This window comes from Myotis yumanensis, unplaced genomic scaffold (assembly GCF_028538775.1).
Source record: "Myotis yumanensis isolate MYYU_CA2020_CCGP unplaced genomic scaffold, mMyoYum1.0.hap1 SCAF_5, whole genome shotgun sequence".
Taxonomy (NCBI): Eukaryota; Metazoa; Chordata; class Mammalia; order Chiroptera; family Vespertilionidae; genus Myotis; species Myotis yumanensis.
Window position 1 is genome coordinate 32,438,622 of NW_027223756.1, and position 14,237 is coordinate 32,452,858.

At 38.2% G+C, this 14,237-nt stretch overlaps 1 protein-coding gene across 1 annotated transcript; it reads left to right on the forward strand.

Moving 5' to 3' along the window:
- The first annotated feature begins 1,290 nt into the window (after window positions 1–1,290).
- Window positions 1,291–10,234, forward strand: LECT2 (leukocyte cell derived chemotaxin 2). The gene is made up of 4 exons (XM_070417153.1): window positions 1,291–1,336; window positions 3,514–3,610; window positions 5,425–5,570; window positions 10,068–10,234. Exons 1-4 carry the CDS (start codon window positions 1,291–1,293, stop codon window positions 10,232–10,234), a joined length of 456 nt encoding a protein of 151 aa, XP_070273254.1.
- The last annotated feature ends 4,003 nt before the right edge of the window (window positions 10,235–14,237 follow it).

A 14,237-nucleotide genomic window follows, 5' to 3' on the forward strand; every position in this document is an offset into this window, starting at 1 on the left:
GCAAAGGTTAAATGCCCTTCAGTAATCATAGCCCAACAAGTCATTGTACTTCCACATATATTTATTTATGAGGAAATATAGCTCGGAGAGGATAAAGGTCTTATCCAAATATGTCTATTAACAGATCAGTGTTTCTAATCAAAAGATCTCTAACAGGTAGCAATCATCTGGACATTCCTTACACTCACTGGTTATACACAAAGAACAAGGACAGTGCCTTCTGGCCCTGAAATACCACTCCAAAATGGACATAGGCCAGCCTCGTTCTGGACAAATGTCCAGTTAGTTAGCTTAGATTTGCTTTAATTCCCTTACTATTTCCTTAAACACAATGGAGTTCATTTGTGTTCAATAATCCTGAGAGCTGGGAATTTTCTAATGTAAATTAAGGGGTGTGCTAGTCTGGCTTCAGCTGGAAGGCTTGGCTAGGATGAGCCTGCTCCACGTGACTGTCATTCTCTCCCTGTACGTTAGTACGGGAATGTCCTCCTCATGAAGACAACAGGACACAGGAAGGGAAATGGAACGACATAAGGTTGGTCAGAGGTCAGGCTCTACAGATACAGTCATGTCTGCCTCGCTCTGTTGGTCAAAGGGCATCATAGAATCGAACCACAAATCAGAGGTTGAGAAAACCCCCTCTGCCCCTAAGAGTCATGACAAGGGCGTGGATGCAGGGAGAGGTGGAGATTTGGGGCCCCAATCTCAGTCTCCTACAAAAGGAAGGAAATGCGAATACATATTTGAAATATATAGGAAAGTACAGAGAGCATTACAACAGGTATCCACCTTCAATGATTAACAAATTAATATTTTTTTATATTTGCTTCTGATCTTTTGTTTTCTATAGATTATTTTAGAGTTTAAGCACTGTGTACCCCTGCACAACTCTGTTTCCCTTTCTGCTCTGAGGTAACTATTATCCTAAAGTTAGGGTATTTTTGTATTTTTACTGTATCTGCAGTTATTCACGAAGCCACAGCCCTGAGGACAGTCACTCTTCACCTGGTTTGATCACTTTCAGTTAATATTTAGTCAGCATTTCCAATAAAATTAGCTGCTTCTTCAGCTCAGAAGCTTTAATATAGGTCCTACATCTGAACCAAATAGCTAGCCATGGGATATTAGAATTTGACCTGTTCCATTGTCTCCTGTTAAAGAAATGAAAAATGCAGAATTCTAAGGCTAAATAGCTAGAAAATATTTACTCAGACTTGAATATTTTTCAAAGAGAGTGTGGAGCCATTATAATTATCGGAGGAAGAAGCATCACAAGAAAATAAAAGCCAAATGTTTTCTTCAGGAGTCCTCCTTTTCGCTGCTTTGATTTCAACCGGTAAGTCAGACACAATTTTAGAATCTCGGCTAATTTGTAAAAACTTATTTCAAGGATAGATTTAAAAGTCAATAATAGCACAATCACAACAGAAACTTGTGTATCTGGATATTAAAAATGCAATAGGAAGAACAGGGGGTTCTCAATGATGTCCACCCAATGCTCTGGTTCTTTAATGAGGGAAACGTAAGTGGAATGGGGGGGCATTAAGAAACGTCTTTCAGTTGTGGTCTAGAACTTAATTGGAATGTAATTAGAAGATGAAAAGTTTGTGTAGGAATATGACTTAGAAAATTCCTGATGCAGAGATTAGTGGGATTAGGACCAGGGGAATGCTCCCTTAATAGTCACAGCCTAGCCGAAACCGGTTTGGCTCAGTGGATAGAGCGTCGGCCTGCGGACTGAAAGGTCCCAGGTTCGATTCCGGTCAAGGGCATGTACCTGGGTTGCGGGCACATCCCCAGTAGGAGATATGCAGGAGGCAGCTGATCGATGTTTCTCTCTCATCGATGTCTCTAACTCTCTATTCCTCTCCCTTCCTCTCTGTAAAAAATCAATAAAATATATTTTAAAAAAATAGTCACAGCCTAAGAGAAAAATGAATAAATTAACCAATTGTCTAGTCTCTGCCCGAGTTCCCAAGGATAAGTATTAGTTGCCACAGTGATGGCTTTACATCTTGATCAAGGTGTTGACTTGAAGTGTGGCTTTAAGGTATAAGACTTTTGAAAGAATATTAAAGAATACACCTAATGGCCATATTTTGTACCTTCACTTCATAGCACATGTATTATTAATAAATAGTAAAATACTGTTAAATAAAATCAGTGATCAAATGAACAGGTTCTTGGTTTTGCTTCTGTTTTGGTTAGTTTGCTTTAAAGTGAAAGATTGAGTTTGCTAACTTCATCTTGCTATGAATGTTAACATTGAAAATCCTGGAAATAAAATTCAATTGAACATTGATCAAGTGCTTACTATATTAAAGAGAAGATGCACTTACAAAGTCTGCACAAAATACACACAGAGAGCTAGCCCCCTTCTCCATGTTTTACTGCTTCATAAATTTTTATGTAGAGTAGGTCCTCGGGTTACGTCGGAGATCCGTTCCTACGGTGCGACGTAACGCGATTTTCGCCGTAAGTCGGAACCCACCTACATAAGCACCTACGTCACTCACATGGAGCACATACACAGCAGTAATGAAGTGAAACAGTAAAAAGAATTTAAAACAAAGATAACAATTCCTGACCTTTACTTGTGGTAAATAAACAATAAAAAACATAAAGCACATATGTACATACGTCAAAATGACGGAATTTTTTTTTTTTTTTATAAATAAATGGGAGATGGAGACGTAACTACGAAACGATGTACGTCGAGTGCGACGTAACCCAAGGACTGTCTGTAATTGTTTCTACTCTCTTCCCCATCTTCCCTTCTGACTCCACTCTAAGCTAAATTGATTTAACATGTTCATATTTTTAAGAATCTCCCTCTTCCATTTGCAAATGTGAGAGAGATTTATTTAGAGATACATACACTTTGTTAGTTCAGAGTTTATTTCTCTAATTCAGCAGTTGCCAACCAGTGGCGCGTGAGGTCCAAAGGTTTGGCGACTGCTGGTTTAAGGAAACCTTTGGAGCGGTGGTCGCCAACCGATGGTCCGCGGACCACTGGTGGTCCATGAGGTCCGAAAGGTTGGCGACTGCTGCTAATTTAAATATTTTCTTGGATTTGATTATTGGGACTAGCAGTAAGGAAACATTTCAAAGTTACTTAAGAATTTCTGGGGTTATTTCTTTAAATAAATCTACCTGTTTGATTATTTTCCTTAACCTCATGCCAAACAATGAACAAAGAAAATTTGAAAAGCACACTTTATGCCATTTATTAGTGGATAATCTGAAACTATAATGATGGAGGTTAATGCCTATCAACAGACACACTTACAAATACCTCTATATGTCATAAAATGGACTTTTTGTGGCCAGAGAAAAAGCCAATTTTACATCTGAACCAGGAATTAAAGGAAGAGTTTACCATAAACTATAGACATGTTAGGGACAAATTATAGCAAAAATGAGATTTTCAGAATCCACTGAAGACTTACAAGGCAAATGGAGGTTGGAAATATGTGAGACAGGAAATCTGCCTCTCATGTTTCTCCTTTTCAGTGCTGGCTGGGCCGTGGGCTAATCTATGTGCTGGCAAGTCTTCCAATGAGATCAGGACGTGTGACAGCCATGGCTGTGGCCAGTACACTGCCCAGAGGTATGTTTACCATATGCTTTCTGGGCTCTCGACCTCTTGACCTCTTTGCTTAGTGTGCCTGCCTTAGGTTTCCTCAAGTGCTCATGATCATTTCCTCTGACAACAGGAAAACTCGGAGATGAAACCAGTTACATTACTGTCTTTGGAGCAACTTCCAAGAACTCTGCTTCAAGTATGGGCTCTGAATTGGGAACAGAGCGTGGAATAAGGGAAAGAGGAAGGGGAGCAAACAGTGTTTTCCCACGTTGCCTTAGTTCACCTGGTTTTTCCAAGGTGAAAATCAAGCATTACTATCCCATTTTATAGATGAGGAACGTGAACGGAGGCACCAAAGGGCTAAGGGACCTGCCAAACACAGCTGGAGGTGGTGAAAGCTGAACTAGGATTCAGGCCTTAGGATCCACTTTCCATCAAACCACAGTGTACTAACCCAGCCTCTGGGAGCTGAACACCGGAGGTAGCCCTAAGCAGGCAATTTATTTCAGACAATGAGGAACAGACTTGTTACAGGAATTTCCAGTAACGTACAGTATCACCTTGGGAGTACCACTCTGATGAAATAGCTGTGTGTCCAATTGCATTATTGACCTCCACCCCCATTACTAGTACAGTGGAACTCTCACTTATACAGATAACTAGAGGCCCAGTGCATGACATTCATGCACTTGGGGGGAGGTCCCTCAGCCTGGCCTGTGTCCTCTTGCAGTCCAGGACCCCTTGGGGGATGTCCGCCTGCTGGCTTAGGCCTGCTCCCCAAAGAGCGGGCCTAAGTCGACAGTCAGACATTCCTCTTGCAGTCTGGGGCTCTTGCATTCCAGGACCCCTCACTCCTTACCACCTGCAGCCTTGAGCCCGGCTTCTGGCTGAGCGGCACTCCCCCTGTGGGAGCACACTGACCACCAGGGGGCAGCTCCTGTGTTGAGTGTCTGCCCCCCGGTGGTCAGTGCGCATCATAGTGACCGGTCCTTCCACCGTTTGGTCGATTTGCATATAGGATACTTACAAAGTAACCTCAAGCACCTGGAGATATACCTAAGAGATGGGAAATATGGAAAAATGGCCTCTTAATTGCCAAAATTAAGAATCAATTAGCTCCTACCCTAAAGTTTTGCACTTGACTTATATAATAACTAATGGCTCTTCACTTGGGACCTGCTCAATGTTGCTTTACATCATCTAACAATCCTGGTGAGTCTGAGTTTTCAGGCAGGAGCCTATTAGAAAGGAGAAGAGGCTGGCAAGAGCGGGCATGCTGACAACAGTGAGGACTGTTAGCGACAACCTCAAGAAACCTCACAGTCTGGAAACATTCTGTGTTTGTGCTACATGTACTTTAATAAACACAGGCAGCATCACTCACTATATTAAAATAGCATGCACAGTAAATGATGTTTGTAATAACTTCCGGGTCGCTGAGGGAAAAAGCACGGCTAGGGTAACATAAGATTCTTTTATGATAGGTTCCCATAAAAAGACAACTCTTTCCTAAGTGGTCTATATTAAAATGTACTCATACAGATTGCTTCATTTCCCCAAAATGCCATATAATAAGAATAGCTAATATTTTTAAAGGCTTCCCAAGTGCCAAATACTATCTTAAATGCTTTCATCTTTACAACATGGTTATTACTACCTTCAGGGAAGGAGGTTAAAATTGGGCAAAACAGAGCGAGGAAACCTGGGACATCCTAATATGCCCTAGCAGCTTCAATTGTTGATACCCTGGTCCGGGGACAGAGGGCTAACACCACACTCCTGGGCGATAAAGCTCCCAGGGCAGTTCCTAAATCTCTTCATTCTCATCTGCATCCTAGAAATCACAGGCCTCACCAGGGTGTGGACGTCTTGTGCTCTGATGGGTCTACTGTGTATGCACCTTTCAGTGGAATGATTGTGGGCCAGGAGAAACCTTATAAAAACAAAAATGCCATCAATAATGGTGTTCGGATATCTGGAAGAGGTAAGAGGTGGTGGATATGTCTGGGACACATACGGAGATGTTGGATATTTATTTATTGAATGCATATTCCATAATTGAAATTTCATACTCCCTTCAAGATGATAAAACCTACAACATAAAGGACCTGGTGTAGCAAACTAAAACAGCTAATGCGTTTCCAAAGATGTTACACTGGTTTCCTGGAGTCATCTGCTTTTATGCACACACTCCATCTACTTCTCTAGCTGACGGAGGGCTTTCTTCCTGTGGCCCATGTGGTTTTGCTTAACAATCTATAAACAAAACCACTTTCAGCAATACTAACCATCATGAATACATACTTTCATTTACCAAAATTCCACAATTGGAAAATGTTGGCCTTTCTCCAAGAGTTGACTGTGAAATATTTACAAAGCCCTCTATATTCTAGGTAAAGCTGTGTCTCCTGGTATTTCAGGGATTGGGATTATATAACACACACACAGAAAAGTGCCTAAGTGTCCAGCTCCATGAATTTTCAGAAAGTGAATGCACCTATGTAACCAGCACCCAGATCAAGACAAAGAACAGCAGCAGCATCCCAGAGACCACTTGTGCTACTTTTTTCATTACCCCCAGCAAGGGCAATCGCTTTCCCACCATATGTTAGTTTTGCCTGTTTTTGAAGATGATATAAATAGAATTAAACAGCAAGCCGTCTCTTTTATGGGGCTTCTTTCCATCCACATCATGTTTTTAAGATTCATCCATATTTTGCACATCATTTTAGTTCATTCTTCTGGCTCCATGTAGTATTCCATTACAAGCATATATCTTCATCTATGTAGTCATTCTTCTCTACATGGACATCTGGGCAGTATCCAGTGTCAGGGACTATGAAAATGCTGCTATGAACTTTCTTGCACATGTCTTTTAAGGAACATGAACGTGCATTTCTGCTGGCAGTGAGTCCAGAGGACAATCCCTTCACCAAGTAAGAAGCATTTTGTGAGGGAGCCCATGTCCTTGAGGAACTACACAGAGGCTTAAGCTTGAATGACAAGGGAAACTGCTGCCATTGAATGAAGTCCACTTGGTAGTCAAGGCCAAGGTTGGCATGATTACCTAACAGGCAGCAGAGCTGAAGCAGCAATCATATTCGTCTGAAGCCCGGAAATCTGACGCCTTGTCTAGTTAATCATGGAGACCCTAGAATGAAGTAGGTGGGCAGCCTACTAAAGCCTTACTTGATTTGGATAAATGGAAACACTCCAGGTCTGATGAACAGAATTCTGACTTCAATCATTACAACAATGGGTCAAAATCCACCCCACCCCAATTCCCTGTACACTTGGGCTCACAGTCCCAGAGCCCCTTGAGTAAAAGGGAGGCTGAGTTTCTTTGAGGAAGGGCTCTGTCACACAGCCAACAATTTATACTGTAAACCTTACTTCTAACCATTCCCAAAGGGACCTGTGGCTATTTAGCAGAATGTACATTGGGGAAGAAGAAATAATTAGGCTTTTCAGAGATGATTGGACTTACTTAAAACTGATACTAATTCTTTAGAGACTCAAAAGGCCACTGTGGTCCATCAGTCAGACTAGGGGCTTGTAAGGTCAGATAATCAATGTACTTTTCACTAGGGTCCACTTTATAATGGGCCCAGTGCATCCACAAATCCACCCTGGGGTAATTTCCCCAGTCACATAATTAGAATTCATATACTCAGCAACTGGCAGGATACTGTGGCAGAGGAAGTGCTGGGTCACTTGGTTTATGTGTATCTTCAGCTTTTGTAGATACTGGCACAGTTTCCCAAAGTAGTACCAACTTACACTCCAAACAAGGGTATATGAAAGTTCCCGTGGCTTCACACACAATACTTGGTGTTATTTATCTACCTTTCTCATTTCAGCCATCCCGACGAGTATGTAGTGATATCTTATTTAGCTTTAATTTGCATTTTCCTAATGGCTAATAAAATTGAGCATTTTTCATATTTATTGATAACATCAATATTGCCTTTTGTGAAGTGCCTATTCAAGTGTTTTTCCCTGTCTTTCTTAATTGTCTTTTCCTTATTGGTCTGGAGGAGTTTTTTGTATAGTCTGGATACAAGTCCTTTGCCAGATACATGTGTTGCAAATATCCTCTCCCACTTTATGGGTTGTTTTTCACTTTCTTACTGCTTCTTTCAATAAATAAAAATTCATATTTTTAATGCGGCCCAATTTAGTATTAGTTTCCTTTATTAACATTTTTTTTTACCTATTTAAGATACATTTTTATACCCTGAAGTCATTAAGATAGTCTCCCTATGTTTTCATCTATAAGCTTCATATTTCATATTTAGGTTTATAATCCATCTGGGTTTGTGTAAGGAATGTGTTAGGGATCAAGATTTTTCTCCATATTGATATCTAATTAACTCAGTACCATTAGTTTGATATGATCATTTTTCCCCCTACTACACTTCAAGATCTTTTGCCATAAATCAGGGTCTGAATATATGTGGGTCAGTTTCTGTGGGTCTTTCTGTTGTGTTTCATCAGTCATTTGTCAATCTTCCACAAATAATACACTGAATTAACTGCTATAGCTTTAAAATACATAATGATATCTCATAGTATAAATCTTCTAACTTTGTTGATTCTTTCAGGCTGTCTTGGCAATTCTTGGTTATTTGCATTTCCAAATTGTAAAATCAGTTTGTCAATTTCCACTAAAAGCCTGTTGGGACTTTGATTGGATTTTCACTGATTATATAGGTTATATTGAGAAGAACTTCTATCTTGAAAGTAATTAATCCTCCAATCAATGAACATGTTATATCCTCCATGTATGTAGGTCTTCTTGCATTGCGGTATTAGCAGTTGTTGTATTGGTTCTCAGTGTGGAGGTCTTACACATCTATATAACAAAAGCCTAAGCGACCATTACAGTGGAACAACCAGAACGACCAGTCGCTATGATGTACACTGACCACCAGGGGGCAGATGCTCAATGCAGGAGCTGCCCCTGGTGGTCAGTGCACTACCACAGGGGGAGTGCCATTCAGCCAGAAGCTGGGCTCATGGCTGGCGAGCGCAGCGGTGGTGGCGGGAGCCTCTTCCACCTCCGCAGCAGTGCTAAGGAGCAGCGAGCTGAGCAGTAAGGAGCAGCGAGCAGGCAGGTGGTAAGGAGCGAGGGGTCCTAGATTGTGAGAGGGCACAGGCTGGGCTGAGGGACCTCCCCCCCCCCCCCCGCACGAATTTTGTGCACCAGGCCTCCAGTATTCATATATACATAAGACACACCTTATTGATTTTGTCTAGATCTTCTATGGCAGTACTATCCAAAAGGAATATAATAAAAACCACCCAAGTAAAATTTACATTTAAATTTTCTAGGAGTCACATAAAGTAAAAGTTAAGAGGTGAAATTAATTTAATAATATACTTTATTTAACCCAGTATCTCCAGAATATTTTTATTTCAAAATGCAATTAATATAAATATTACTAATATTTTACCTTTTTGGGGGTACTATCTTCAAAATCCAGTATGTACCTTGTACTTAGAGCACATCTAATTCAGATTAGCTGCATTTCAAATGCTAACTACCCACATGTGGCTAGTGGCTATCATGTTGTATGGCATAATTCTATAGCCTTACTGATGTTTTCTGTCCACTTGACTTGTTTTTAATGATATAAATGTGTTGAAGTCTTCTATTACTATTGGGTTTCCATTTCTTTCTCCTTGCATCTCCTGAAGTCTGTTTTATACAGATGGTTTCTGTGTTATTTAGCACAAGGACAGTTGTCACTATTGCGACATCTTTGGATTTAGCATGATAAATTGTCCTCCTTTGTCTTGTTTCAATGCTTTTGGCCTGAATTCCACTCTCATAACATGATCATAACCCTTGCTTTTCTTTTTGTTTCCATTTTCTTGGCAAATAGCTGTCCATTCCTTAACATTTAGCCTTTTACGATGATTGCTTTTCTATACAGCATAGAGTAGGGTTTTCCTTTCCAAGTCAATAGAAAATTCTGTTTAATAGATGAGCTAACATTTATAGATATAACATTGTCATATTACATTATAATTATGGTATTATATTAACTCAATTTCTCTATATGGTGGGTCTTTAAAATATTTTTGTCTTTTGGTATTTAGAAAGATTTGTATTCTTGTGCCAGTTCTTTCCATTTTTCCTTGTCTTTAAAGTCTAATAGTTTAATTAGAATATGCCTTAGAGTTAACAGTATTCCAGGTCAATATTCTTAGTCATCTAGTGTTTTCCTGCTATTGTTTAATGCTTTTATTACATTGTCATTTAAATTTATTCTTCCTAGGGCATCTTGCAATTTTTGTCTTTATTTCTGGTATGATTTTGTCATTTCCTTCTACTCCCCCATTGAGTTCAATCAACTCTCGTTTCTTTTTATGTTTTTTTTGTGTGTGTGTGTGTTATTTGTTATTTTTTAAAATTTCTGATTCTAGGCTATTAAAACCCAGATAATGAATAATTTTACTTCTTCTTTTCTTTTAGGTTTCTGTATTAAAATGTTCTACATTAAGCCAATTAAATATAAAGGTTCTATCAAGAAGGGAGAAAAACTGGGAATTCTGTTGCCCTTGCAGAAAGTTTATCCTGGCATACAATCCCACATACACATTGAAAACTGTGACCGGAGTGATCCCACCGTGTACCTATAAATGGAAGACAGATGACCAGATCATCAAGATAGAGGGCCATCTTCCTAGAACCTGAACGCATATCCTGCTTTCCAAGAAACTTATGTTCAAATAGAAACATGATAAGTGCAAGGAAGAAAACAGTATTTTGATTTCAAATCACTGCCACTTTCATGTTTTTTTATGTCAACTAATTTCTCATGACTCTCTGAACTTTTGGTAACCTATATCTGGGGTGGTGGCTTTTCCTTAATATTTCTTAGTCCTAAATACATAGAGTAAATAAACATGTAAATTCAAGTTAGTCCAGACTGCATTTTTAATTATTCTAAAACTAGACTTTTGCTTAGGAAAAAAAAAGCCTTAATCTGTATTTATGGTAAAAGAATAGAGGTTTGTACAATGCTGGACACTCATACATACTGAATAGGTATTAACTGAATAAACTGGAGGCTTCTTTTGAGTTAAGGTTGTGGAGAATTTCAGCAATATCCTTAGGTTTGTCAAATTGGTTGGAGCGTGAGCTGCTTGCATGAATAGAACAGAATTCACTGGTCTTTATATTCCCACATTCCCACATTCTATATAAGTGGTAGATCTTCTAAGTTAATGAATAATGGCAGCCTAAGGAAATATGTATTATTCTAGATTTCAGTATGATTGCATAACAAGGCGTACTAGAAAGAGAAAGAGTTCTATCCTAACCTGAAGTATCTCAGGGAACCATGACAGTCAGCCTCATCTAGCCATATGTGTCTGATAGCTACTTATTTCTACACATCATTGTATACTAAATTATTATTTCTTGGTTATATTGGCAACAGGTGCCAACGTGAAATAACCATACAAATGTTCAAAGGACCAGAAATAATTATGGCTCCCTAGAGTTTAGTCTGTCAGTAAGAAATGAATAAATTGAATTCATCATTCTGAAAATATCCTCCATGAATTTTTGCTTAAATCCTTTTGGAGTGTAGAAAACTCCAGTAGGATGATTCCATTCTTAGTGTAGATATGTTCGAGGAAAATGAAATTAATTGAACTTGCTTTACTACTGGTTGGAAGTGGCTGCAGTTGTATACTAGGACATAGGTGTAAGAATGTTCGTGACATCACTATTTGTCAGAGCAAAACCTGGAACAACTCAAGTGCCCGTCAACAGTGAGATGGACAAATAAATTGTGGTTATAGAATGGAATATTATATAGCACTCATAATAAATAATCCTCAGTTAACGACAAAATGGATGAATCATAGCAATATTCAGTAAAATCTCGATATAACAGGCCATTTCGGGCGAGGGGGTGTCTGTTATATAATAAAGTAGGTTTGCTGAATGCATATGTCAAAAAGTTGACAAATTAGTTAGTTTACTTGTCTTTCTTCTTTTTTTTTTTTTTAAAAAAAATGTATTTTACTGATTTTCCACAGAGAGGAAGGGAGAAGGATAGTCAGAAACATCGATGAGAGAGAAACATCAATCAGCTGTCTCCTGCACACTTCTTGCTGGGTATGTGTCCGCAACCAAGGTACATGCCCTTGACCGGAATCGAACCCGGGACCCTTGAGTCTGCAGGCCGGCGCTCTAACCACTGAGTAAACTGGTCAGGGCTACCTGTCTTTCTTATGTAGACACATTTGTGTAATTAAAATTAACTATGCATGAAAAGTTTAATTTCACAGAAAAGTTTTCTGTATGTAATATAGTAATTTTAAATTTATGCTGAGTAGGTCTAGTAAATGCATGCATTCACCAGTCAGCACTAGTAAACAAATGCACACGGCTGGGCATGGCTTAGCACGTCGGAACATCAGCTGGCACACGTTAAAACTGCTGTATAAAGTTACGCCATGCTACAACAGAACTAATTACCACCCATGATGCATACGTGCTAATCGTTCACTGAACATTGTTTTTGAGCGGTGACTGTTGGATTTAAATATGTAGACTATCATTGTAGATATGTAATATTTATTTATGTTGGCAAAATTTCTAGTGTTTTTTTCCAAGATATGGCCTACTTGTTAAAATTTGTTAAAGATAACAGTGAATTAATAAGAAAAAACAACCTGTTAATTTAATTGTAAGCAAATCTTGGTTAAAAGCATTTTAAAATTAACAGGGTGTTAATTTTCACATATGACATATGAGCCAGGAATTTTGTTCATTAAATCTGAAGTTTGCTAAACTGAGGTCCGCAAAATCGAGGGTTTACTGTAATACCAAGGCTACAAAAGTCCAAAAGATCAAATATAGCATGAATACTCTTTTTATAAAGTCACAACAATTAAAGCTACAACAATTTTTAGGAACACATAATTATGTGATAAATATATATAAAAAAGAAATCAAACAAATAATGAAGACTGGTTACCTAAGGACTTGATATGACAAAAAAAACTCTGGCAAATTTAAGTTACTATCAATGCTGTAGTTTTATAGCTGGGAGGTGATTTCATGAGTATTTATTATTATGAATTATATGTTATAGATATACTAGGACTTGCAGAGGGGTGGCCAGGAAAAAGTGTTAATGATGGTTCTCAGATAGTTTAGAGTCTACACAAGGCATACCCAATTAGATAATATTCTCTACTGTGTTATACAAGGTTAGCAAATTAAGAATTTAATTTAAAAAAATGAAAACTATAACCAGCACTGCTTGGTTTGATAACCTACCTTATTTATCTCCATAGTGCCAAATAACTTTAGATTGTCTCTAAAAATTACATTTGTTTTCAAAGGACAAAAGCTATGTTTCCATTGAGAACATAAAACAAGAACACAGCACAGACTTTAAAGGCAATTTTTAAAGAGCTCTAAAATGTTTAAATAATGAAATATATAGCCTTCTAAATACTTAACCTTCTGAAATGGTTTTTTTTAAAAACCAGACTCGTTACCTGGATGGAGAGCTTCCCCAAGATAGAGCAAGAACTGTGCCTTCTGCCTAGCATTCCACAAGCACGCTCACATCTGTTGAACGGAAATGCAGAGTAAGAACTAGAATACAGCGCCCTCTGGTGTATTATATCAGAGTTTTGTTTTCTTTTTTAATTTCTGTTTCAGGTTTGAGTGTCAAAATGTTCAGTGTAAAGTATTATAAAGGTTCAAATGACAGGGAAGTAAGAGTACTGAGTAACTTATTTTTCCTTAGTGAAAGTGCTAATACTTAAAAATTGTGGTGTCAGGTATTAAGTTCATTGACTATAAATAATGTGAACAAAATCAATTTTTGTTTTGAAAATGTTTTTAAGTTTTTTGCAGAAAGGTAATTTAATGGAAATATAAGATAAGTGGTCAATTTAAAGGGCCAGGCTTACAGAGGGAAGAATTCTTATATCCTGTGACACTTGTCACATTTAGTAGCATATCCAGAGCAATACATATAATTTTAAAATCTGCCCAAATTCCTAGTATTTAGCATAATACAAATGAGCCCATGAAGGTTTTTAAGGAAGGAAAAACAAAAATTTGAGAATCTTATTTTTATGTCTTTACAGTGCAACCTACATTTACATTTCGCCTACAAAATTATTCTAACTTTTCCAGAACCCTTTAGCAAACTCAAAAACACAAGTTTAGCATGAAAAAGTTGCTTACACAACTAAGATACTTTTAAAAGCCTAAAGCCCCAAATCCATCTAATATCAAACTCTTTCATTTATCTAGAATCCTCTAATCTTAGGCAAACAGTACTTTTCATGGACTTCCACAGTAAATGGAGACATTTTCACTAAATGAAGCATTAAGAATACTCTATATTTCTTTGTCTTGTTTTTGGTTGTCCTAAAAATGTTTGCTCTTCAATTTGTCAACCCAATAAGACCAACCAGGGTCATTTAATTGAGCTGATGAGTTTTACTCTGAGTTTTGCTCTAAGAGTCATTATAGTACTCAGTTCTCTAGATTCAACTACTGGGCCACTGAAGATCATATTTATTGCAGCAACTTTTCACTCAATGTAAAAGAGGGCACTTGTACTCATTATCTCTCTATGATGGTGAGCTATGGGGTGAGCTA